The following is a 24,319-nucleotide window of genomic DNA, read 5'->3' as shown; positions in this document are numbered from 1 at the left end:
CCTTGCAGATGACATCATGATGTTCTCATATGTCCCAGTCCCACACGATGGGCCCCAGAGTCCTGCTGTAGGACCCCCACCTGGGTTCTTCCCTTCAGGCAGACACTGCCGCCATCATACCAGGCCACATATCTCCCTGCTACCAGTTCCCCTTCTGGAGCCAAAGGTCCCAGTGAGGGGACCACACCTCTAGCCCCAGCCCCCCAGGCCAGTTGGGACACCAGGCCCCTGGATCTTGGGCATCCCTCTCGGTGGGCCTCCTTGCCCTTCTGACCCTCCTGGTCCTGGCCCCTGCCAGGGCCAGTCAGGGGAAGCTGTAGCAGGCATCAAGGTATGATCCATACTCTTTTCCCAGGGTCCCACTCTCTGGGTCCTCCTTCATGGATGTGGGGAGCTGGGGTACCTCACACCATAACTGGTGCCTCAGAGTCTCACAGGGGACTCTCATTCCCCCCAGGCAGCAGGTCATGGTGCTCCTACAGATGTTATATTTGACCCAAACTCTGCCTCCCAACACTGGAGGACTTACTGAGGTCAGGACTCAGCTCTCTTGCTCTCTGGCTGAGCCCCCCATTCTTCCCTCACTGGGCTCCACATCTCTGCCCCTCATACTGGGGCTTCTCCTTGCTGTCCCCTCAGTTCTCATGCTGCCCCCCCTCACACCAGGGGATCCCCACACTGCCCCCCTCACACAGGGGGATTCCCACTGCTCACAATGCCCCCTCTCCTCAGGGGCTGCTCAGGTGACCATAGCCATGCCTGACCCCAACTCTCCAGCTTGGGGTCTTGAACCCCAGCAGGGTTCAGGCAGCCTCAGCCACACCTGGCCTCCAACTCTCCACTCTCCTCCTCATGCTTGCACCCCCACAACTACCTCTGATGGAACATGGCCCCCACAACTACCTCCATTAGAACACAACCCACCCAAAGGTGAGGGCTAGGGGTTACAGCACCCCAACCTGCCTTTCACTGGAGTTATCACTGGCCCTGCATTTCCTGGGGACTCCTGCACCACTGGAAGCCCCACCAAGACACCCACTCCCAGCAGGGTGTAGTTTTGGACCAGAACCCTTCTACCATCCCCTACAGCTCCTCCCTTACCTCCTGATGAAACTAAGCAAACCCCTAGCCAAACAGTGTTATTACCTGACCTCCAGCAGCCAAACTGCCTTGTTTATATGGGCAGCCCTGAACCCAAAATGCCTGCCCTCATTAGGCACCTGGAGGCTGCCAGCTCCAGGTCCTTAAAGTGGCAGGCACACACAGTGCCTGATATTTGGTGAGATTTTCACACACATCTATGATAGGTGCCTCTATTTTTCCAGGGGCTTTTTTATTGGCATGAAAACAGCAAAGTAGAAATACCTAGCAGCAAAAGGGGACCTGCCCTGGTCACTAAGTTAGGAGGGGCACTAGAATCACCCTCAATCCCCACAGAGTCCACTCCTTGGCAGGAACCTCAAAGCAGTCCCAGATGCTGTTGCATTAAGAATAACAGAGCCATGACATGCAGAGCACACATCTTGGCAGCTTCCTACCCACCCTCCCTCCCCTCACTCTCAGAACCATGCCCCGCATCCCACAGCTTCCCACCCCCTCCACTCTCAGACATCTGTACCCGCAACCTTGACTCAGACCTACATCCTCTGCCCCTACCCTCCCCCCTGCCCTCAGAACCTGCATGCCCCCCCCCTCCACTCTCTCACAGGGTTTGCCCTGGGCATCAGTACAACTTGTTGTGGTGATGAAATTATTGCTGGTCAGGTAAAAAACAATCTCTCCCTCACCCATGAGCATATAGTTACAAGAAAAAATCCAAAGCAACTTGAGAACAGTTTGTTACATACAATATTCACAAGACAAACTTCAGTAAAAATATTATGGCTAGGGACAGATGAAGAAAAACTGGTTTAAACCTGTAACAGAACAGATGTTCAGTGCACATAAACCAGTTTGAGAATGGCTGAAACCAGTTTAAGGTAAACTTGTTGAATGTAGTATTAGACTTAACTGATTTGGCTCAAACCATTTTATGCAATGTCTGTCCCAAACCCCAGGCTGATACAAGATAAATCAGACTCTCTCAGCATCCTGGCATGCTCTCTGGGCTGGGCGGGGCTCTCTGCTCCACAGCAGGGCTGGACCCTCCCCTCTGTTCCCTGGATGCAGCTCTGGCAGTCCCTGACAGTGTCTACCTGGCTTCTGCTCCCCCCTCCCCCACCACTCCCCACTCTGCTATGCAGACATTCCTCACAGATACCTCTCAGCTTTAGCTAGCAGACCACATTCTGGCTACCTCTGAGCTGTGGCACACAGGACAAAGGTAGAATCAACAGATAGCTGGTAATGTCCCTCTGTTGTTTTTCTAATGGGCTAATAAACACTGAGTTAGGGGTGATAAACATTCCCTGCTGGTCTGGTTAGGAGTGGGGGAACCTCTCCCTAATCAGAGTTTCCTGCCAGGGCCTGGTCATGTCCCCCCTTATCTCAGCTCTGTGGAAGGGAAAGGAGGGCTGCTCTAGCGCTCCCTGGCTTCTAGCCTGAGCCACCGCAGGCATGTGCCTGCATGTCTGGGATGTCTGTCTGGTTACAAAACTCATTTATCCTAGCCAGGTTAGAGTAACCTGCAAAGACTGAATCAATTCAGGCTCAGGCTTTTTGAATGTCTGTCCCTAGCCTATGTGTTTTTCCTGAATTAAACACAGAACTCTTAATCAATTAAATAACCTGTGTGACCTTTTAAAGATTCATAGATTCATAGACTGTAGAGTCAGAAGGGGCTCCGAAGGATCATTGTGTCTGACCCCCTGCCCCAGGCAGGAAAAGGACCAAGATCAGATGGCAAAATAGCATGTTTGTTTAAAGTTGAGCTGTTTTAACTATTTTAGGAGCTAATCTGTAAGGGCTGTTCTTAAATTCCATTGGTTCTCCCCACAGGCAACTTTGCATATATGCACTTTTACACATGGAGACAGCCATCTGCTAGAGTTAAAAAAACTAGGCCAAGAATGCTGAGCTAGTCAGAGCCTTCTAACTCATAAAATTCAGAAAAGAAAATAGACTGGAAATGGGTGATACTTATATACAACAGTGTTATCAGTTCAGCTGTTTTATGTTGATGAACTTGCCGACTCCTAGAAGGTATTTGTTTCAACCCGCTGAATCTAAAAAAGGTTGTACATTCCTGGACTTCTTCCCTTGAGAGGGTAATGTAAAGAAGTTAAACAGACTTCTTTTCAGTCATGTTATAATAGGAGCAGAAACTACAGCTGAAGCAGCAGCCACTGAGCAAGAGAGACAAAAAGTGAAAGCCAAAAACCAAGGGTTTTTTTGTTTTGGGGTTTGTTTTTTTTAAGATGGTGGCTTGGCTCCTTCTCAGGATTTCCATGATTAATCAGAAATGGGCATTTCCACTTTAAAGTCATTGGCATCACCCAGTGGGGTCACCCCTATATATGGAAATAAAGAAGTACCTTCTTCCATTAATTTTGGATTCAAAAAGTCTAAAAATAAACCCAATCATTCAGTGGGTCTGTAGGTATTTTGAGAAATGTGAAGTCATGGGTTAATCTGTGGCTATTACCGCAAACATTCTAAAAATTCCTGAATTAAAATAATTTTAAATAATACAAAATTTGTAATATGTTGGAACTGAAGTAATAGAAAGGCTTCATAAGATATTCACTCAACCTGGCTCACAAAGGATTACGGTCCATTTGATAGGTAGATGCTTATAACTTCTTTTTAATACATTGGTACTTAGTGGTTCAACTTTTCACAGCTTTTTTGATACAAAATATCTCAATGGAAGGCTACACTGCACCTCAGAGTAAAAATCTTTTCCTCCTTTAAAAATAAAATTACACTTTTGATTTTTATACACAGATCTACTTACATCAAAACTACCCAACATGCCACAATCTGCCCTTCCTACTGCTTTCTCTGATGCTGAAACAAGTATTTGTCAGAGAAACTAAGCAGAAGCAACAAGAGCTTGCCTGGGGAGTTTACCCAGCTATAGGTCTCCTGTAAGCACACAAGCCTGCACCAGCACCTGACAGAAGAGTAATAGTACAAACTAGATCTCTATCTGCCACTCCTCTACAGCAATAGGTATCCTCCCATTTTATCAAGAGACAAAATTTACTCTGCAATTTCTTCCTTACTTCCAGAAGAAAATAGTAACCCATGTGACCATATTCAGTGCAAGCATTTGCACTCAGCTCAAGGCCTAACAGGCACCTGATTGGATTCAGCCTTGTTTGATTGTCCTACTGGTTGCAAGCAACTAAACTCTAATATATAATCTCTGTACCTCCATTTGAAATTTGGCTGGTCAGCACTTTCTACAACTTGTGGTACCCCACAGACTCTTACTGACTCTTGTTGCTTTCCTTGCCCAGCCTTCAGCCCCTGCCCTGTTTTTTCTGTGTTGTCAGGCCTTCAGTTGTCAAGACTACTGATCTTAAGGTGTCTACACACATGTTCCAATGCATTCTAATTAAAATGCATTGGATAGATACGTGAAGGCCCAGAAAAAAACCCAGAAAAATTAGGGGAGGAAATGGTTTTTTCCAATTTTTTTCTGAGGACTATTTTTGTTTTTTTTCAAAAAATTGGGAAAATTTTACAATTTTGAAAAAAAATATAAAAACCTCTTATAAACTATTTTCTTTTACAATTATGAATAAAAAATTTTAGGAAAAGGTATTCATATATTGCTACCCTTTATTCCCCAAAAATGTTTTCTAATAACTATTTAATAGGAAGATCTTTATGTAAGACTATCTACAGTATCAGAACATTACAATTCCTACACACCAAGGACAAGCAGTACAGTACAACTCTCAAATTCAAGAGCAGAATGCATTTCTGCCCCCAGGGAGCACTGCCATTTTCACAAGAGAAGGAAGAAGGTTTCAGTGCATTCTTTGCTTGTGGACTTCCTCTATTGTTGACTTTTGATCTAGAAGTTCATGTTTCTTCTCCTGTCCTCCTGACTAGGCCTCAAAAGATTAGGAGTGCACACTGGCAGCAGAATCCATTCTTTCCTGTAGAGATTAGAAACAAGGAGCTTATTCCCCTGCTTGCTCAAAAACCTCTGGAGAGGAGACAGAGGAAGTCTAAAGGTCTTGGAGCTGGAAGGAACCTGCCTCCTCCTGGCCCTGTCACCTTGAGATGCACAGAAGTAAAGAAACGGCACAAAGGAGCTGAAAAAAGTATACTTCTTTATTGAAAGGTAATAGTTAACATTTCTCTGAATTCAGTATATTAAACTATATTTTAGCTGTATTAGAATATTTTCATAACCTATGTAATTCATAACCTATGTAATTCCTGCTTGTTGCAGGGCACTAGGGTGTGCCAGCTCCTTCAAGAGCAGAGGCATCTTAGCTATGGAGCCCTGAAAGCAAGGCAGGGTTCCACAGCTGCAGGTTGCCTTGGCAGTAGACTAATCAGGGTATTAACTGGCACCTGCACCTGGTCAGCTGACTAGAAGGATGCAAGGCCCTGGGCACATATAAGCCCAAAGGCTGGGGTTGGTTCTCTGTCAGCAGCTGAGGGAAGGAGCTCTTGCAGAAATGCTACTCAGAGATGCTTGGCTGCCTATTCTGCTGCTAGTAAGAGCAGGGGCTCTAGGAACTTCTAAAGCATCTGGGGCTATGAGGCATACATTGCTGAGGGAGAAGCTTGCCTCCTTAGGGGGGCAGAGTGTGACCTCCAATGTTGTTGTTATGTTACAGCCCAGGGACTTGTATTTATGTTGTTGTTTGAATCCAGTGGACCGGGATGAGGCTATCTGGGGGGGAGGAGGAGGCCTCATTAGGGCAGCAGGAAGCCCAGTGCCAGAGGGTGCTGCTACAGTGGGTGAAGGGAGCCCAGTGCCAGAGGGCACTGCTACTATGGCCAAGGACCCAGGAGGTCAAGCTGTACTGCAGCCTCATCAAAAGGGACAACATTTAAGTACAATCTGTGAGGCAGGGGGCATGGTAAAGGGGTGGTTTTGGAGCCATGCATCTAGCCCATAAGGCTTAGGGTGTCTCGAGACACTGACTTTGAGACAGACTCAGCAAGGGATCCAAAAGCATCAGGGTCTAGTGGGGTTCAGCAGGACCATGACCACACAAATGCATGGGCAGACTCCCAAATTATTTCAACCAACAAGACATGGCAGGAAAGATTAGAAGGCACTCGCAGGGCAGAGCACGGAGCCCTAGGGTCATCATGGCCGTCCCTGGGGATCCCACACCATGATGCTACTAATCTGATTGTTCTGTGACAAATTACCCAACCTTAGCAGTGAGGTGAAGTCTACAGGGCAGGGAAGTTGTTCACAGTTAACTCTGAACAGGCCTCTCCTCCATCCATTACTAAATTTGTCCATGCTGTAGTTTAGTGTTTATACATGCAAGCTAGCCACTAAATTAGATTTTTCTTTTTCTCCCTCAGCAAAATGGTGCGACCAACTTCTAGCATATGGAAGTATTTCTACACTGCAAATTATTCTGAGGGGAAAAAATGTGATTTGCAAATACTGTCAAATGAAATGTGCATTTCCAAATGCTACAAGGATGATCAAAAACATCCTTTTTGTAAGAAGTGTCCTGCAGACATTAAAAAATACTTCATGGATGTAAGTGAGGAGGAGGTAGATCATGATGATGAAAGTGCAAGTAGCTCTTTCCAATGTTCTTGATCCAGAAGTCATCCTGCTGCTGCTGCTGCTTCTACAACATCAGCATCACAAATGGTTGCCCAATTAACATCCTTAAGCAACCAAATATTGCAACCAACTGTATACAAAATGCTCTCAATAGCTTCAGTTGTAGACGAGATGACACCTGAAGATCAGGGAAAAATTGACCAAATTCTTGCAAGAGCAATATATTCTTCTGGGACTCCATTGTCAATAACTGGAAATGCATACTGGCAGGAAGCTTTTAAATGACTAAGATATCATACTATTTGCCCAGCAGATATTCTTTGAGCAAACCTCTCTTAGAGTCAGAATATGAATGTGTAATGCAATCTGTGCAAATCAAAAATCAATGAAGCACCGTGTCTTGCAATACGTATAGATGGATGGACAAATGTGCACAGAAAAGGAATCATAAACTTCGTGATAACACCTCAACCAGTTTTGTTTTGTGTGTAGGTTTTTTTTGTTTTGTTTGCTTTGCTTTCTTACAGAAGCATTGAAACTGCAGAGAACAGGCTTACTGCAGAGTATATCAGTAGTAAAATATGTGAAGTCCTACAGAAGATTAGGAGTGGTAAAGTATTTGCTTTGCTGACTGACAACGCAAGTAACATGAAAGCAGTATAGGCAATCATAATAGATAAATATCCACATATTACTGCAAAAGGATGCACATCCCATGGGCTAAACTTGCTTCTTAATGACATCATGAAGTTGGACACTCTGTAGAAGAGCCAAAGAAGTTTATAAAACATGTAAAAGCTACTTATTGTAGCTACAGTCTTTCAGAAGAAGCAGGAAGAAAAGAAAGCAAAGAATAAAATAGTGACATTCAAACTCTGTAGTAAAACTATATGGGGGGGAGTGGTGATCTCATTTGAAAGTTTACTAAAACACAAAGGAGCTCTTCAAGAAACAGTAATAAATGAGGATCTTAAAGTACACACAAGTGTAAGGAACACTGTACTTGATGAGGATGTCTTCTGGGTTCAGCTGGAGAACTCCCCGAAGATTGTTGAAGAATCACTGCATCTGAATCAGATAGTGCACTTTTGTCAGACAATCCTTACCAAATGGCCCATATAAAATCAACTGTTTTTTGAGAATCTAAGTGCATCTCTGCTTACAAGTACAGAAGAAAGTGAAAGAGAAACACTTTATTAACAGACATTAAGAATTTTGTTGCCAATCAATTTATGCTGCTGCAAATCTCTTGGCTCCAAGATTCAAAGGCAGAAATGTTAATGATGATAGCACTGCTCCTGAATTTGACTGGATTACAAAACAAGCAACACACTTGGGACTTGATGTTGAAAAGGTACTTTCCAATGTTGCAGAATACAGAACATCTTCAGGTATTTGGTCCAGGGATGCAGTCTGGGACTCTGCTAAGCATATCCCTCCTGCAACATGGTGGCAAGGCCCTTGCACGACACAGCCTCCAACTCCTCTTGCTTCTCACCTGCTTCAGATTCCTCCATCTTCTGCAGCATTTGAAAGAAACTGGAACCATGTTTGGAAATACTCGCACCAGATCAAGAAATGAACTAACTGGTGAAAAAAGTAGAGACACTTGTCTCAATCTGAGCATACATTCAGTTTTCAGAAGTCCATGAAGATGATGAAAACGAAGGATCAGAAGAAGCAGAAATTGCTGATGGTGATAGCTCAGAAAATGAGACTGATTAGACAAAGTTTCATGTAGCAAAACTTGTATTTAATGAGCCTTGGGGTTTTTTTTCCTTAGCTCTTTTCCTAAAAAGGAGTGCTTTTTCAGTTGACAGTGTAGAGGAGACTAAGCCCAGAATACATAACAACCTTCTTTGTTTTACTATAATGTTGATGGTTTCTTCTATTTTCAACTTAAATTTTTGCCTGGTTCTCAAACTTGAGAAAAAAAGTAAGAGATGCTAGGTTCCTTAGAGTTCAGCAGCTTGTAGCTCCATTTGTAACAAAAAATTTTAAAACATTTTAAAGTAAATTCAATTAGTAAATCTGTAACTGTCTGAAAAAACTATACTTTTTAAATTTTAATAAATATATCAAACATGATAATATTATGAACAAACTAAGTTTTATATACATTTTATGTTCTTAAAGTAGCAAAGTGAATTTAGATCTGTAAAGGGTGCTAAGAAAATTAAGTATTACATATATTTCAATTTCTCCCTTCCCCCCCCATTTTCCCTTTCCCCCTTCCTCCTCTCCCCCCGGAAAAAAACCCAAAAAATCATAAAAGACATTTTGTTTGTTTTCCCCCACGGCTTCAAAATTTCTGGAAATGTTACTTCTAGCAACAGAGCAGACATGATTAATCAAGTCTGCTCCACGTTCTAATTAGAACTCTCTAGCATTGCTGTTGTGTCATGTGTATAAGCCCCTGCAGGTTTAAAAATGGCTACTGGGTGCTTTAACTAAAGTTTGTTGAATGAGTTTTAATTAAAGCATCCTGTGACCATTGTTAAATCCTTAGGGGCTTAATACATATGCTGCTACAGTGTTTTAATTCGAGTGGCTCTCTGAGAACTGTGCTAATGAAAATGCCCTTCCCCTTCCCCGCCCCCCCCAACCATGTGTCTAGGCACCTTAACTAATGACCTTGGTTTTTAACTTCATATTAACTTCTGTCAGCTATCAACTCTAACATCCAGGATGTGACATGGCTGTAATTGCTAGCAAAGACTGCCTGAACTCCAGTCCTTCACCAAACTCCCCTTCCTTAGCCATGTTCCAGGAGAAGCAGAATTTACTCATCAATTCCTTCTCCCATTCTGACACACTATGCAGGAGTATGTAGATGGAAAGTATAGTTCAGAAGACCAGGAAACTCCCTCCTGCATGCTCTGTGTATACACACACAAATTCACACATGCATGTACATACACTTTTGTCTAGCTAGTATTTGGCCTGCTTGATCATCTCTCTTTCCTTTAGATGCATACAGTTTTCTCTAATCTCCACTCTGCCATCTCTTGCCACACAAGATAATACACCATAGCACTTCAGCATAACAACACTAAGGAAAACATGCAGCTCCCAAAAATCAGTGAGCTTCTGTGTTCATCTAACTAATGGACAAGATAATGAGGCTTTTTAGAGCATCCTATAATGCATCTGAGTAAAGTGGTCACATCTTTGAGGGGAATTTTAAGGGATGGCTTTACTAGCAATTCTTACATGATTTTTATTATAATGGAATCCAAAAGTTTACCCTCTTACTTGTACTTTCCAAACCAGGAATTGGATATCTTGGGGTCATTCATTAAAGCCAATGACAGGTTTTATACAGAAGCAAGTTCTCTAGTCACATTCTACTGGATTCTGTTTTGCTTTACTTGTTCTCTAGGTTTTGTAGCAAGTCTGTTCTTCTTGCTGTTGTGTTTGAGCTTATGTAAAAAATATTATCCCTTTTATATATTCAATTTACATTCAACAACTGAACTCCCATTATGGGATTTTAATTGTCCAGAATAAAACATATTGCAAATCTGTTCTCTGCAAATGCAAGCTTGCTCTCTCCCACTTAGTGTCAGCTATTTCCTAAAGAGGGCTATCATTAAGCAGTTGTGGTGTAAAGAGAACCATCCTTTAGTGCCATGTCCTGGGAGGGCAGAGCTATTCACTCTATAAATCAGGGGTGGGCAAAATACAGCCCGTGGGCCAGTTCTGGTCCACCAGGCCATTCTGTCCTGCCCATGGGGGCCCTAAAAAATTTAGAAAATTAATATTTATCTGCCACTGGCTCATGTCAAAGATGACAGGAGCCAGGGAAAACCACAGCAGGCTTCTGCAACAGCAGGGGCTTCTGGCCTGCGACCATGGGGGCTGTTCATGGCTGTGCCAGCATGGGAAATACTTGTAAGAAGTGGCGGGGGGAGGCAAGAGAGGACTGCAAGGATCGCGCCAGCCCTTGGGGCCAGGCCAGCTCCTGCTGAGCCCCATGGTCCGGCCATGCAGCCAGGAGTCAGCCCGTGGGCCAGGAGTCAGCAGGCAGGCAGAAAAGTATCAGCGGGGTGGGGGGAGTGGAAGTGAGAGGAATGCAGGAGCACGGGGCCTGTGCTGGTATCCCAGCTGTGATAGACAAGCTTTTGAATGCAAGACATTCTTCATCAAGTATAAGCAGTAAAAGTCAGTGCAGCTTAGTAAAAAAGTCAGTTGAAAGAAGGGTTGAGAAAAATTCCCAGGGGTAACAGACAAACAATTAGCAGAAGAAAAGAAGCTGGTTACTGGCAGATCAAGGCTTATCAATAGGGAAGAAGGTCATTCTCACCTTTCACATATACAAAGCATTTAATGGACATTTTTTTCATAGAACATAGACTTTTTTTTCATAGAAGCAACAGTTAGCAGACTCAGTGTCCTTGTGTCTGCATTATTATCCATGCTCTTCATCTTAGAAACCTAACTTAATGGCTTATTTTCAAACCTCTTAAATATTTTATGCCACAAGCTATATTTCCCTTTTTTATTATGAATATGAATACTAGATTGATTGTCACAGGATTTTGAATGAATTACTCTCCCTTTCTCATGAGAGGGATTTTTTCTTCCTGGTGTGTTGCTCCCTAGAATGATTCCAGTGCCACAGCATGTGTAACAGGTTCACAAAACATCCCTGGCTTTTGTCCCAAGTCCAAATCCTAAATGTCATTATCAAGGGGCTGACCATGCCACTGTCTGCAAACATGGTATCCTTCAGACACAGGAGTCTCTTCAGATTGTGCCTGTTCCAGTAGGGTTCCACTTCCTGCTTTTTCTTTACCTTTCACTGAACTTTATCAGTTGAGAGTTATATCTTGCTGCAGACCTCATATCAAGGACTTATATAAATTCAAGACATTTTATATATTTCCTCAGCTAAATTGTATAGTCCTGTTAAAGCTAGTCAACTCACTTCCAGCAGGCAGGGATAAGTTGGGGGATGTTGCTTGGGGAGTTTGTTTTAATACTATTTTATTTTAATATTTTTGTCAACTCTTATAATTTACCTTGATTTTTATTGTAAGTAGCCCTGAGCCTTTTCTGGGGAAGGCAGCATATAAAGCGAATACATGAATGGAATGAGTGAATGAATTGAATGAAAAAAAGCTGCTTAGAAAGTTTGTTTGTTTAAAGCGACTGATACTTATCTTCCCTGGGCTTGGGTATGGGGCAGCAAAAGATGCATAAGTCCCTGTCCCATCCTAAACAATTTCTTTCCTGATTGCTTATTAGACCTGTTAATTTTCACGGTTGTCTGCAAACCTCTGAACTTCTTGTTCAAATATTTTTCCCAGGCATTCAAGTCCATCATTGCAAGGCAGAGGCACTAAATTCCTTTAAATTTACTGTGTGGATTTTTTAGACAGGATCTTAAAAACCCATCATATCTGCTCTGCCTGGATATCAAAGAGTTTAATTTATTAAGTAATTTACTGGTGAATACCTCTTTTGGCTTACTGATTTTTTTATTTAACCCACCCAAAAGTCTTTATGCAAATAATACCAATAAATAGATTCATTGTATTATTCATCACATAGATTATATAACCATGTATTGTCCATGCTTAGTTCAGCTTAATTCCCTAAACTTAAGGAGCTATTGCAAAGTTCAATTTTCAAACTTTCTGAACTGTAATAAATTCAAACCAATTTTCAGCAGAACCCAAAGGCACTTCTTTCCCCAAAAGCAATTTCCCTTCCCAGCTTTCAGCTTTCTGCCACCTGCTTCAGCACTATGTCTATTTAAACAAATCACAAGCTCATTTTAGTAATTGTAGAACAGTTACACTCCACTTTTCACAGAAATGGCTAAACCGTTTTCACTCAGACACTGCAAAAATGTGACATCCTCAAGCAGAAAGCAACCCTGAAGAATTTCGGGGGGGGAAAAGATGACACTTTAGGAAAGTTATGAAAAACTGAGAAGGGAGCAATAGATTATAAACTCTTAAGCAACCTTGACTATAGCTCCAGCTTCAGATATATTAGTTGGGTGAGATGGACACAAGCCTACTATAGAGGGCTGGCACTATAAAGTGTTTCAGTCAATTATATAACTATACAGAGGAAACAAGGAAAATATCACATTAGCTGTTCATTTTGACCCAGTCCAAAGACCACTAAATTCAGTGGGACTTTTCCCATCCATTTCCATTGACTTTGAATCATATTCTAAAAGCTCACCTTTACTGCTCATCTGTCTGCCATGCAGAACCATACCTTCATCAGCTGAAATGATGTAAAGAGAATCATCCTCTAGTGCCATGTTCTGGGAGGGCAGAGCTATTCACTCTATAAATCAGGGGTGGGCAAAATACAACCTGTGGGCCAGTTCTGGTCCACCAGGCCATTCTGTCTGGCCCATGGGGGCCCTAAAATATTTAGAAAATTAATAGTTATCTGCCCCGGCTCATGTCAAAGATGTTAGGAGCCAGGGGAAACCACAGCAGGCTTCTGCAACAGCAGGGACTTCTGGCCTGCGACCATGGGGGCTGTTCATGGCTGTGCCAGCATGGGAAAAAGTTGTAAGAAGTGGCGGGGGGAGGCAAGGAAGGACCGCAGGGATTGCCCCAATCCTTGGGGCGAGGCCAGCTCCTGCTAAGCCCCATGGTCCAGCCATGCAGCTGGGAGCCAGCAGGCAGGCAGGAAAGCAGCAGCAGGGGTGGGGGGAGTGGAAGCGAGAGGAATGTGGGAGCATGGGGCCTGTGCTGGTATCCCAGGGCCAGCACCAGCAGGGCCCAGAGTGGGATGGTGGGAGTATGGGGTGTTGGCTGGCAGGGGTCTGTGGAGCTGGGCTGGGCTGCACCAGCAGGGAGAGGGGGGAGCAGACCTAGCTCCATAGAGTTCCTGCTGGTCGGGACCCCATACTCCTGCTGCCCTGCTCTGGGCACCGTTGGCATTGGTCCCAGGACACAAACAGGGGCCCCACACCCCCATCTGGTTGCCTCTGGCTCCCATGCACCTTCTCACTCCTAGTGCCCCGGCCCCAGGCCCGTGGAACAGGCAGGGACCAGTGCACAGTCCCAACCCCATGCTCCACGCACTCATCTGTCTGAACTGAGCAGCGGCGGCAGGCAACAAACTGGTGCTCAGTGTGGGGGAAAAGTGAGCCCCCCATGGCACCAGCACTTCCTGCTGCAGCCACTTGCAGCCCATCATCGCCTCTGTCCTGTCTCTCCACCACTGTCCTGCCTTGCCCTGTGTCATCGCTACCCCACCACTGCCCCACAGTGACAATGGAGAGCGGGCACAGGCAGCACTGCATGGGCTCTGAGTGGCTGCAGCACAGGGCACCAGCCACAGAGAGGGGGAGCAGCCACCTTTCCCTCATGCTGAGCACCAGTTTGTTTCCCACCGCTGCTAGCCTGGGCCCCATGCCAACTCCAGCCTTGCTATGGGGGCTAAGCTGCAGCAGTAGCAGCTGGGCAGAAACTGCTGCTCAATGTGGAGGAAAGCAGCCCTCCCCACTCACTGCCGCTAGGCAATGTTTGCTGTGGCTGCCTGCCCAGAGCTCAATATGCACTAAGTTGTGGTACGGGTGCTTCACCACTGCATCTGTGCTGCCTGGCACGGCAGCCATGGCCACGTGGAGCAGCCTGTGCCTGCTCTCCATTGCCATTGCTGATGGAAGAGCAAGCACAGGCAGCCCTGTGTGGGCACAGGGTGCTAGCCACATGGAGGGAGAATGGCTACTTTTCCACCATGCTAAGCACCAGTTCGTTTCCCGCTACCGCTTCTAGCCTGGGACCTCCCTGTGCCATGGGTCTGGGGTAGGGGCACTGGGACTGAGCAGGTGCATGGGAGCAAGCAGCAGTTGGGCACGAGCATGGGGCCTGTGCTGGCATCCTGGGGCTGGTGCCAGTGGGGCCCAGAGCAGGGCAGCAGGAACGCCAAGTCCCAGGATCCTCTATGGAGTTGGGTCAGCTCCCCCCTCTCCCTGCTGGTTCAGCCCAACCCAGCTCCACAGACCCCTGCCAGCCCACACCCCATGCTCCTACCACCCACCCTGGGTCCCACCGGCACTGGCCCCATGCTCCCGCTTGCTTCCACTCCCCCCCCCACCGCTTTCCCCACTTTCCTGCCCACCCACCAGCCTGCCACTCTGCACTACATGGCTCCCATACCCACATCGATACCCACACACACAAATCCACACATCCCCACAAACCTCCATATGCAATCACTTCTGCATATACAGCACAAGCACACACAGATCAGGACAGAAATATTTTTTAAAATTAAATTAAAATATATTATTATGGGTGTTTGATTTTTAGTAGGTAATTTGTTTTTTTCCCCCCTAAGATGGCAAATCTTCTTCTCCAAAGGAGTGCTTCCAGGAGCAAGGGGAGGGACTTCCAGTGGCAAAGGTCAGAAGTCAGGGGTGAGAATTCCAATCCCAAGATGGCCACCAGGGGGCAGGGCACCTGTCAAGGGCAGAGCTACCCATTTGACCCTTGACAGCTTGCCAAGATTTGGTAAGCAGTCCTCCACCCAAAATAATTACTCACCCTTGGGCTATATCTACTTTAAAGTAAAAGTGCAACTGCAGCTGACATAGCCATACCCAACCTAGGTTTGAACTAGGTAGCTTGGATACTACTAGCACCAAAGCCACAGCAGAACAGAGTTGAGTGCAAGCTGCACAGCCCACCTAAGAAGCTAGAGAAATACTTCAGTAATTAGTCCATGTTGAGCTCCATGTTGCCATGGCTAGGCTTCTAGGAGTACCTGAGCTAAGTAGTTTATAACTACATTGGAAATGTCTACACAAGCTTAAGGGTAGACATATACTTAAACCTTCATAAGGTGCAGAGCCTACATCACAACGGCTTCAGCCTGGAATATCATAACACACCCTGCTACTCATGCTTCATATGCTCTCTATACCTCTTGCCTCTTCTTTTAATCCATCTTATTCCTTCTAACAAACACATAACACTCTCTTATATTATCTCAAACCTCCCACACACCACGTCCTCTCCCCCACTTTCTACACCTCTGGTACACACCCTGTACAACACACCAGAAGTGAAGACTTGCTCAGGTGAATGTTGGCATGATGATAGGATATGCAGAAAAAGACCGTGCTGATTATTTCCTGCTGGTTTATGCTCTTCTAATCAAGAACATTCTGCTTTTGCAGGTGAACAACACAAAATTTGTTAAAGCTCTAACAGTACAAGAGTATCTTGCCATCATCCTATTTATAAATCTGGACCTGCTATTCTTAATTAAACTTTCCAATTCCTAAAGAGCACCTTCCAGCCTAATATCTACTGTGGATGGCTTGTCAGGGGCTCTAAGTATCACTAACATGTGTTAAATATTAGATTAAAAATAATCCCATATAAAAATATGCATTGTGACATATCATTGTGCATCATTTTTGTCAGACCAAATGTTGCCATCCACCATCCTTGCTTTTATTATACACCACTATTCATAAATCTGAACCTTCTCAAAGACAAGAGCATATTCAATGGATGAATGGCTGATTTATTGTATCTTTAGATGACATGTCAGTTGAGATAATATACTTTTGTGCTTACCTGTTGTGACACCATGAACAACTCCTTCCTTGGTCCTGGAACCTAAAGAAAAAAGAATCACTTTACAATGAAGCTTTTGTTATTTTTGCCACTGCCTATTTGTAAATAAGTACAAAGAAAGTGGGGTATGGGAACATGGTAAATATTTCGATTTTAATAAATCATATAGTTCCCCGTAAGATTCTTAAAATTAATTCAAATTGGGTTTGATATACACACAGGCACAAGAAGTAAAAATTGCTCAAAGAACTATCAATAAAGAATGAAAATAAATGACCACACATTGAGAGAGGTGCATGGTAGAGCATTTGAGGCATTAGTGTAAGGTCTATCCCTGCATAACAATTTCACTGATGTTCTAGCAAATGGTACTGTTAAGTAAGCATCTGGTCCTGCAAAGACCTATGCATTTGAACAGCTTTGCTCATCTGCATATTCCTACTGAAGTCAATGGTTCTTTGTATAAATCTGTGGAAGTTCAGGGCGCAGGGTTTGCAGATGTTACTTACAACCCAGTCCTGCTGTTCTTATTCTGATCTTAAATTGGAAAAGGATTGCTAGTATCACTGAGGGCAAAGAAACAATACAGAACGACTTAGTGATATTAGAAATGTAGGCATGAAACACAGCTTGAAAAAAATGGAAGTGAATATTGGGAAAATGATCTGAGGATACAGTGAGAAGAATGATACTGGAAAGCTGTTATGTTGATAAACACCTGGGGGGAAAAGTAGGTCATTATAGACTTAGTATTAAACATGAGTGTGCAGTTGTAGAAAAACAGGGTTGGAAAGGATCTCAAGAATATAACCTGTTCAAGACAGGATTATCCCAGATATATTTGTCTAACTTGCACTTATATATCTAGGGATGAACATTCCACAGCTTCTCATAGTAATCTATTCCAGTGCTTAACTAATTCTGGATTTAGAAGTTCTTCTTAATATTTAACCTAAATCTTCCTTGTTGCAATTTAAGTCCCTTACTTTTTGTCCTCAGTAGAAACAGATTAATCAATGACTAGCTTCTTAATAACAGCCCTTTCTATATTTGAATCTCCCTTCTCAGAATTCCCTTCTCTAACCTAAATAATCCCACTTCTTCCAACCTTTTCTCAGATGTTATGTTTTACAGACTGCTAATCATTTTTTTTGCTTTCTTCTGGACTTTTGCCAATTTGTCTGTGTCTAAAAGTGGAATGCTCAAAGCAGGACACAGTGCACCAAGTGAGGCAGAACTAGTGCTGAACAAAGTAAAACAATCGTGACTTCTCATGACTTTCATACGACACTATGGTTATTAACCCCTGGGTGCTATTAGAATATCTCTTTTCTTGTGTGCAACAGTGTGAGGAGGCAGACCCAAAGACCAAGACCAAACTGATTCTGAGATGTATATACGCAAATATTTAATGATCTTTAAGGAAAACATCTTCCATGAGAAACTAAATAAGTTCTGTTCCTATTGATTACCGCTAGCTTCAGAGAGTATATAAGCACATCAAAACCCAGAGGACTTGAAAAATCCCATGAATGGTGGGGGGGTTTCCCCCATTCTAGACTTCTGCTTATTTCATTTTATAATTTAGCCACTTTTGAAGGCCATGTGAACATCTATGAGCAATACCTACAATATTTAACTATTTCCTGTGCACAGAAATGGTACATAAGTCATCCTGTACCAGTCATGTTAACCATTTATTACAATGCCATTGCAATAGATTTAGAAGAGACATAGTGAAATTTATTTATTTTAATTATTTCCTCATTTTGCATACTATTGTAAGAAAACAATCTGTATGGAGTGCTAAGATTTATACATCTGGTTATATTATCAATTGAAATGATACTTTTCATCACTGTACACAGTGTGTGTATGTGTATAGACACACACCCTCTTCTATGTAGCAAAATAAGAACTGCTTTAAATAAAAAAGAAGAATTTCTGTCATGTAAAATGACTTCCCACTTCTCATACTGCCATAAACTGGCATAGGAAATAAAGATGCCACTGCTTTGAAGAAGATTGGCTCTCTGTGTAAATTAGGTAAATAGCTGGTGAAGTGAGCATACAGTGAAAAAATAGTTTTCTGACTTCTTTATATTCATTTTCAAGTTACGAAAAGAAAAATACTAGTTTGTATCCTTTAACTGCAAATATCCATGTCTTTGAGTATTTCGTGTTGCCCAATTAAAACTTAAGGCAGTAAATGTCTTTTATCATGTAGGGGTTAATTATAGGCCTTCAATACTCAGTTCCACAAGGTGCTTAGACAATCTAGCTCTAACTGAGAAAACCACTTAACACATATCCTTATCTTTAAGTATGCAGAAAGCTCCAGGAAGGGCCTAAAAAGCTATTTGTTGGCTTAAGTGTGGCTACTCACCTGCTTAAAATTTGCTAGATTAAGGTTAGAAATCTTAGCATCTTGATGGATTTACTTTCAGCTGCCAGAGTAAATAGAACAAGACAGTGATACATGGCTGCAGTACTGGGGTAGGGAGACAGGGAGGTATAGCAGCAGAAAACCCTCACAAATGAACTCTGAATGCCCTCTGCCCTGCAGATATCTTCAAGCAGTCACTTGCACTGGCCTAATGCAGGTACAATTCTACTGAATTTAGAATAGTTAGTCCTGATACATATTATCATCAGTGAGAGAAGAATTGTGTCTAGGCCATCATTGATCATTGGGTTTGTACTAAATGCAAATTTTTAGAGTCAAAGGGCAGCAGAGGCAGTATATAGTAAGCACTTAGGCTGCTTAGACATGAAAAAACAAAACGGTGCTTTACTTTCAGCTTGGTGAGTCCCCATGCCAAGCACGCTGCATGCCCACAAGATGCACTGTGTTAGTTTGACCCACCTCATCCAACATCTGTATAGATCAGGTGCTTCAGCGGGTTTTTTTGGCACTTTTATCTACTAGCTGATTAAATCAAAAAGCCCCGCTGCAGGGCCTAATCTATACAGAAGCTGGGGACCCAGGTTAAACTAATGCACTTCCTCTTCGGGTAAAGCACTAGTTTTGATGGGAGGTGGCTGGGCATTCCTTGTCTGTCAGCAGCCTTAGTGGCACAGCTGCCCTGGCCTTATATCCCATAACAGAGAGGAAGGTTGCTTCCCACACGTGCTCTGGACTGCAGCACATTTTCATGGAAGCAGCCCTTTTACTAAAGCTTTGCTCACTCTGACAGAACCAGGCCTCTAAGGACAGCAGTTCATTGAGTGAGACATATTTTGTTGAAAGAACAAAGGAATCAATTTGCAGCCTGTAAATATGGAAACTGGTTGTCTTTATACTAGGCTGCTCCAAAACATACGTATCTGCTCATGCCCTGCATGGCAGGAATCCCAGAGGAATGACAGTACATGATTTAGAGGTAAAGTTACATGTACACCCTCTGACTAAGCATAGACTGCAAGAGTCAGGTAGATTCATGCTGTACAGTAATACTAATTTTCCTGCGTATATTGTACATGTGCCACTATCAGAGCAAGCTGAACTGTTTCTACGCACCAAACATTTGTACTTTTGTGTGAAATTCAAAGAATACAGTAGATCCCCTGCTTCCCATTTCATTATGCTTTTAGCACTATTTACTTATAGTAACTATTCTGTGCATCAGCCATTTGGCCCAATCCTGCATAATCCTAATTACTGAGCATCTTTTGAGAGATGCAAAGTATTCTCAGCACAACGCAGAACCAGGTCCTCCACTCAGACTTGGGCCCTTCCTGCTGTAAAGTGTGGACCAGTTTGAGCAACAGTCAAGTGGGAAGACAGATGCATGAAACAACTGGGGAGATGGATATTACAGGACAGATTATTTCATAGATAGCTGATCTGCTTCTGTTGGTTCTAGAGAGAATTGTTTCTTCAGGGAAACAGTGGTAGCAGTAGGTAGGCTGCTCTTTCTTCTGACAGACAGAACTTGAATATCTTTGCTATCCCACTGACTTTTCTATTGCAGAAGAAAAATAACAACTGTCCTAAGAGGAGGCTACAACAGAGAGGCATTGGTATAATATAAACAGCTGAGGAAAGAGGTAATATATAGCAGCAATGCACCTGCTATGAGCCACATCAAGTTTACACAAAAGATAAATACCACAGCCAGGGTACAGTGAAAGGGAATGCTGGCAGACAGACTATTGCAACCCCCTGCCCAGTATAAGTAAGAACTGGAGTGGTCCAGCTTTTTCCCATATTAAGATCACCTACTGGTAGAAAATCAGGAAAAGCAAAGCTGTGTTTTGCCACCATTCCCTCTCTCCCCCTTCCCTTAATCTGTAAGGCAGTGAGTTTTAAAACAAAATTAGCAAACTGGAGTCCTTGGTACAGATCATCATCTGTACTCAGAGCCTGTTTTTAATACACTTACTCCCACTGAGTAATACTTCACTCCTTTTATAGTCCTACTGAAATCAACTGGACCATTCAAAGAGTTACGCAGACGATCCCAGTGAGTAATACATGTGATAGTAATGTGATGAAATAAACTCTAGCACAGTTTGTGCCAGAGTTTATCATTCTTAGCACAGCACTTACATGTGTGCCCGGAACCATGGCACATAGAGGTGCAGCGATGCAACCCCAGCTGGTAGAGGGTCCAGGGGACCAGCCAGCCAGCCCAGGGCTGAGCCAACCCAGCTCAACATGCCATGGAGGGGCTGTCTAGGGCATGAGGGTGCTATAGTGCAGGGCTAGCTAGCTGGCATCCCCGCACTGTAGCACCATTATGCCCCAGCCAACTTCGGTCACTGTCTACACATGCGTTGTGGTAGAGAAAATAACTCCATCATAGGATAGTACTTGAGTCAGGCAGTACTGTCCTACAGTGGAATTAATTAATTTACTCCATCCTAATAGGAATGCATGTGTGATGCTTTACTGTGGAGCTAATTAGTCAACTCCTCAGTAAGCATCTCATGGAGATATATCCAATATGTATAAAAGCAATCACAATCTAACCCCTAAGATATCTCCACAATGCATGCTACAGTATGGAGGGGTATCCAAGTTAGCTCCAAATAAGCCAATAAACCAGAATAAATTAGTTCATGTGGAGTTCTGTGCTACCATGATTAGACAGTTTCTAGTACCCAGAGTAGCTCATTAAGGCTAGGTACAGACATTCAAAAGACCTGAATGTGAGGAGAGACAGAGGGACCTAGATCTCTTCAGCCTTCACAAGAGAAGGCTGAGAAGTGATCTTGTGGCTGCCTATAAATTCATCAGGGGAGGGCAGCAGGGAATAGGAGATGCTCTGTTTACTAGGGCACCACCTGGAGTAACTAGAAATAATGGCCACATATTGACAGAGAGCAGATTTAGGTTGGACATTAGAAAGAACTTCTTCACAGTAAGGGTTGCCAGAATCTGGAATGGGCTTCCAAGGGAGATGGTGCTCTACTCAAAAGGAGACTGGACAAGCACCTAGCTGGGGTCATCTGACCCCAGTGCTCTTTCCTGCCCAGGGCAGGGGGTTGGACTTGGTGACCTACTGAGGTCCCTTCCAACCCTAACATCTATGAATCTATGAAAAAAAGGTTTATTTATGTCAGCAGTTTAAAATACCTTGCACTATTACTAAATACAAGTTATCAGATCAGCATCAGTCAATATGGTTGGTTAATCATTGGCTATCAGTATCGGCCAAGAAAATCTTCATCAGTGCACTCCTAAAATATGTATATTAAATCTGAAGGTCCCAATGCTGAGCAAATGTGAATCAGTGTAGCTCCATGTATTTCAGGGGGGATAACAGCAGAGGGCCTGAAGTGAGCAATGTGGGCAAAAAGCTAATGTAGCTCCTCATCCAAAGCTCATCACAGACTATAAAAAGCTTTCCAGTAACTGCAATGAGAATTGGATCCAGGTCTTAGGCAGCAGGAAAGAAACAATGTAATAAGGGAACAGGTCAGTCTTTAGTGGATTTATCCTCCCAAATCAAAGGTAGAAAATTCCCCCTCTGCTTTGGAACATGAAAACTTAATGATGATCCTATTTCTTCCCAAACTATGGCTCTCTGTGCAAATCAGAAATTGTCTTGCCACCTTTTCTGTTCTCTCCCTCTGGTCTCATAGGCCTTGGCAGCCTATAGCCATCTTAACTACAGCCTTCCATCTCCTCCTCTTGTGCCATTTCTCTTCACCTTGTTGCATTTTTTACCATTCCTTCCAGACCAGTTTTTATGCTATGTTCATATTGTTGGCTTGTTCTACCTTGAAATTGGGTACCCTCCACTTCAGTTTCCAAAATCTGCCTCATGCTTTCTCTGGTTGGTTCTCATAATATACCCTGCCCATTTCATTCTCTGTGCTCTTATTGTGCTCAAGACATCAGGTCTTTTGTAAAAGTCTCCAACTCATGATTATATCTTCTCCTCCATACTCTGTTTTCTTGTACTGCACCAAATATTTTCCTTAGCACCTTGTTTTCAAACACTTGCAGCCTTTTTCCATTTCCCTTTGTCAGCATCCAGGGTTTACATTTGTACACAAGGACAACTTGAACAATTGTGCTATCAAGCTCGATTTTAAGATTTCTTGGTATTTTCCTTTATGCCATTATTTTATCCAGGCTCAACAAGCATATATTGATACTGTAAATTCTTGCCTTGATTTCTTCAATTATTTGATTTTCTTCAATGATTATTGTTCCAAAATATTTATTTTTCTCTACCTTTTCCATATTGTCATTCCCTATCTAAGTTCTCCCAATGATCTTAAAATTTGTTTCTGGATGTGATCAGGTATACAAGTATCTTTAACATCTTTATCAACGATGTGGACATTGGTGTCAGAAGTGCACTGGCCAAGTTCACTGATAACACTAAAATTTGGGGCATAGCATCCACACCTGAGGATAGGCTAGTACTAGTGATCCAGGCTGACTTGGATAAGCTTAGTAAGTGGGAGGATAGAAACCTGATGCTGTTCAATACCAAAAAATGCAAGGTACTCCACCTTGGGGAAAAAAACCCACAGCACGCTTATAGGCTCGGCAGTGCTACGCTCGCTAACACCATGGCTGGAAGAGACTTGGGGGTCATGACTGACCACAGGATGAACATGAGCCACCAATGTGAAGTTGCAGCTGGTAAAGCAAACAAAACCCTGGCTTATATCCACAGATGCTTCTCAAGTAAATCTCAGGATGTCATCCTACCGCTGTACTCAGCCTTGGTGAGGCCACAGCTGGAGTACTGCATCCAATCCTGGGCTCCACAATTCAAGAAGGATGTCGAGAAGCTTGAGAGAGTCCAGAGGAGAGCCACGCATATGATCAGAGGACAAGAGATTAGGCCTTACGAAGAGAGGCTGAGAGCCATGGGACTCTTCAGCTTGGAAAAGCGCAGGCTCGGGGGTGACCTGGTGGCTGCCTATAAGTTTGTAAGGGGTATGCATCAGGATCTGGGGGAATATCTGTTCACCAGAGCACCCCAAGGGATAACAAGGACCAATGGTCATAAACTCCTCCATGACCATTTTAGACTGGACATAAGGAAAAACTTCTTTACTGTCCGAGCCCCCAAGGCCTGAAATAGACTCCTGCCAGAAGTGGTGCAGGCACATACTCTGGACTCATTCAAGAAATGATTGGATGCCTATCTTGCTGGGATCCTTTGACCCTAGCTGACTTCCTCCCCTTGGGGCAGGAGGCTAGACTTGATGATCTTCAAGGTCCCTTCCAGTCGTATTGTCTATGAAATCTATGAAATATGAAAATCTATATGCAAATTCCTGGTGCCATCCATTCAACTGCATACCTTTTCCTTCTTCAATAGCTCTTATGACCTTCTCAAGCATCAAGCTGAAAAGCACAGGTGACACCTTTGTTCACAATGGATATTGGTTTTCATGAGGTATGATAGCATTTCACGGCATAAGACGTGCATTACAGAGACCAACTGGCGGCTTTCAGAACGATGTCTTGAAGCGGGCTTTGGCTTCCTTGACAATGACCCTCACATCACAATAAGAGACACACTCGGATGGGATGGGCTCCACCTTTCCCCTAAAGGTAAGCGTGTGTTTTCTTCTAGGTTGGCTGATCTCCTCCAGTGGGCTTTAAACTAGG

At 43.5% G+C, this 24,319-nt stretch overlaps 1 protein-coding gene and 1 long non-coding RNA gene across 3 annotated transcripts in view; one reads left to right on the top strand and one right to left on the bottom strand.

The window, feature by feature from the left end:
* Positions 1-24,319, bottom strand: part of SNCA (synuclein alpha) — a 154,486-nt gene that overhangs the window by 117,990 nt on the left and 12,177 nt on the right. For both annotated transcript variants that reach the window (XM_019553413.1, XM_019553412.1), the window contains exon 3: positions 16,234-16,275. In XM_019553413.1, coding sequence (XP_019408958.1) covers positions 16,234-16,275 — 42 coding nt within the window. The remainder of the gene's footprint in view (positions 1-16,233; positions 16,276-24,319) is intronic.
* LOC109322339 lies at positions 5,162-6,514 on the top strand. Its single transcript, XR_002104357.1, has 2 exons — positions 5,162-5,239; positions 6,451-6,514. It is a non-coding gene; the product is annotated as an uncharacterized LOC109322339 (long non-coding RNA).

Source organism: Crocodylus porosus, unplaced genomic scaffold, assembly GCF_001723895.1.
Source record: "Crocodylus porosus isolate Cpor-Errol unplaced genomic scaffold, CroPor_comp1, whole genome shotgun sequence".
NCBI lineage: Eukaryota > Metazoa > Chordata > Crocodylia > Crocodylidae > Crocodylus > Crocodylus porosus.
This window is presented reverse-complemented; position numbering and strand designations above follow the sequence as displayed.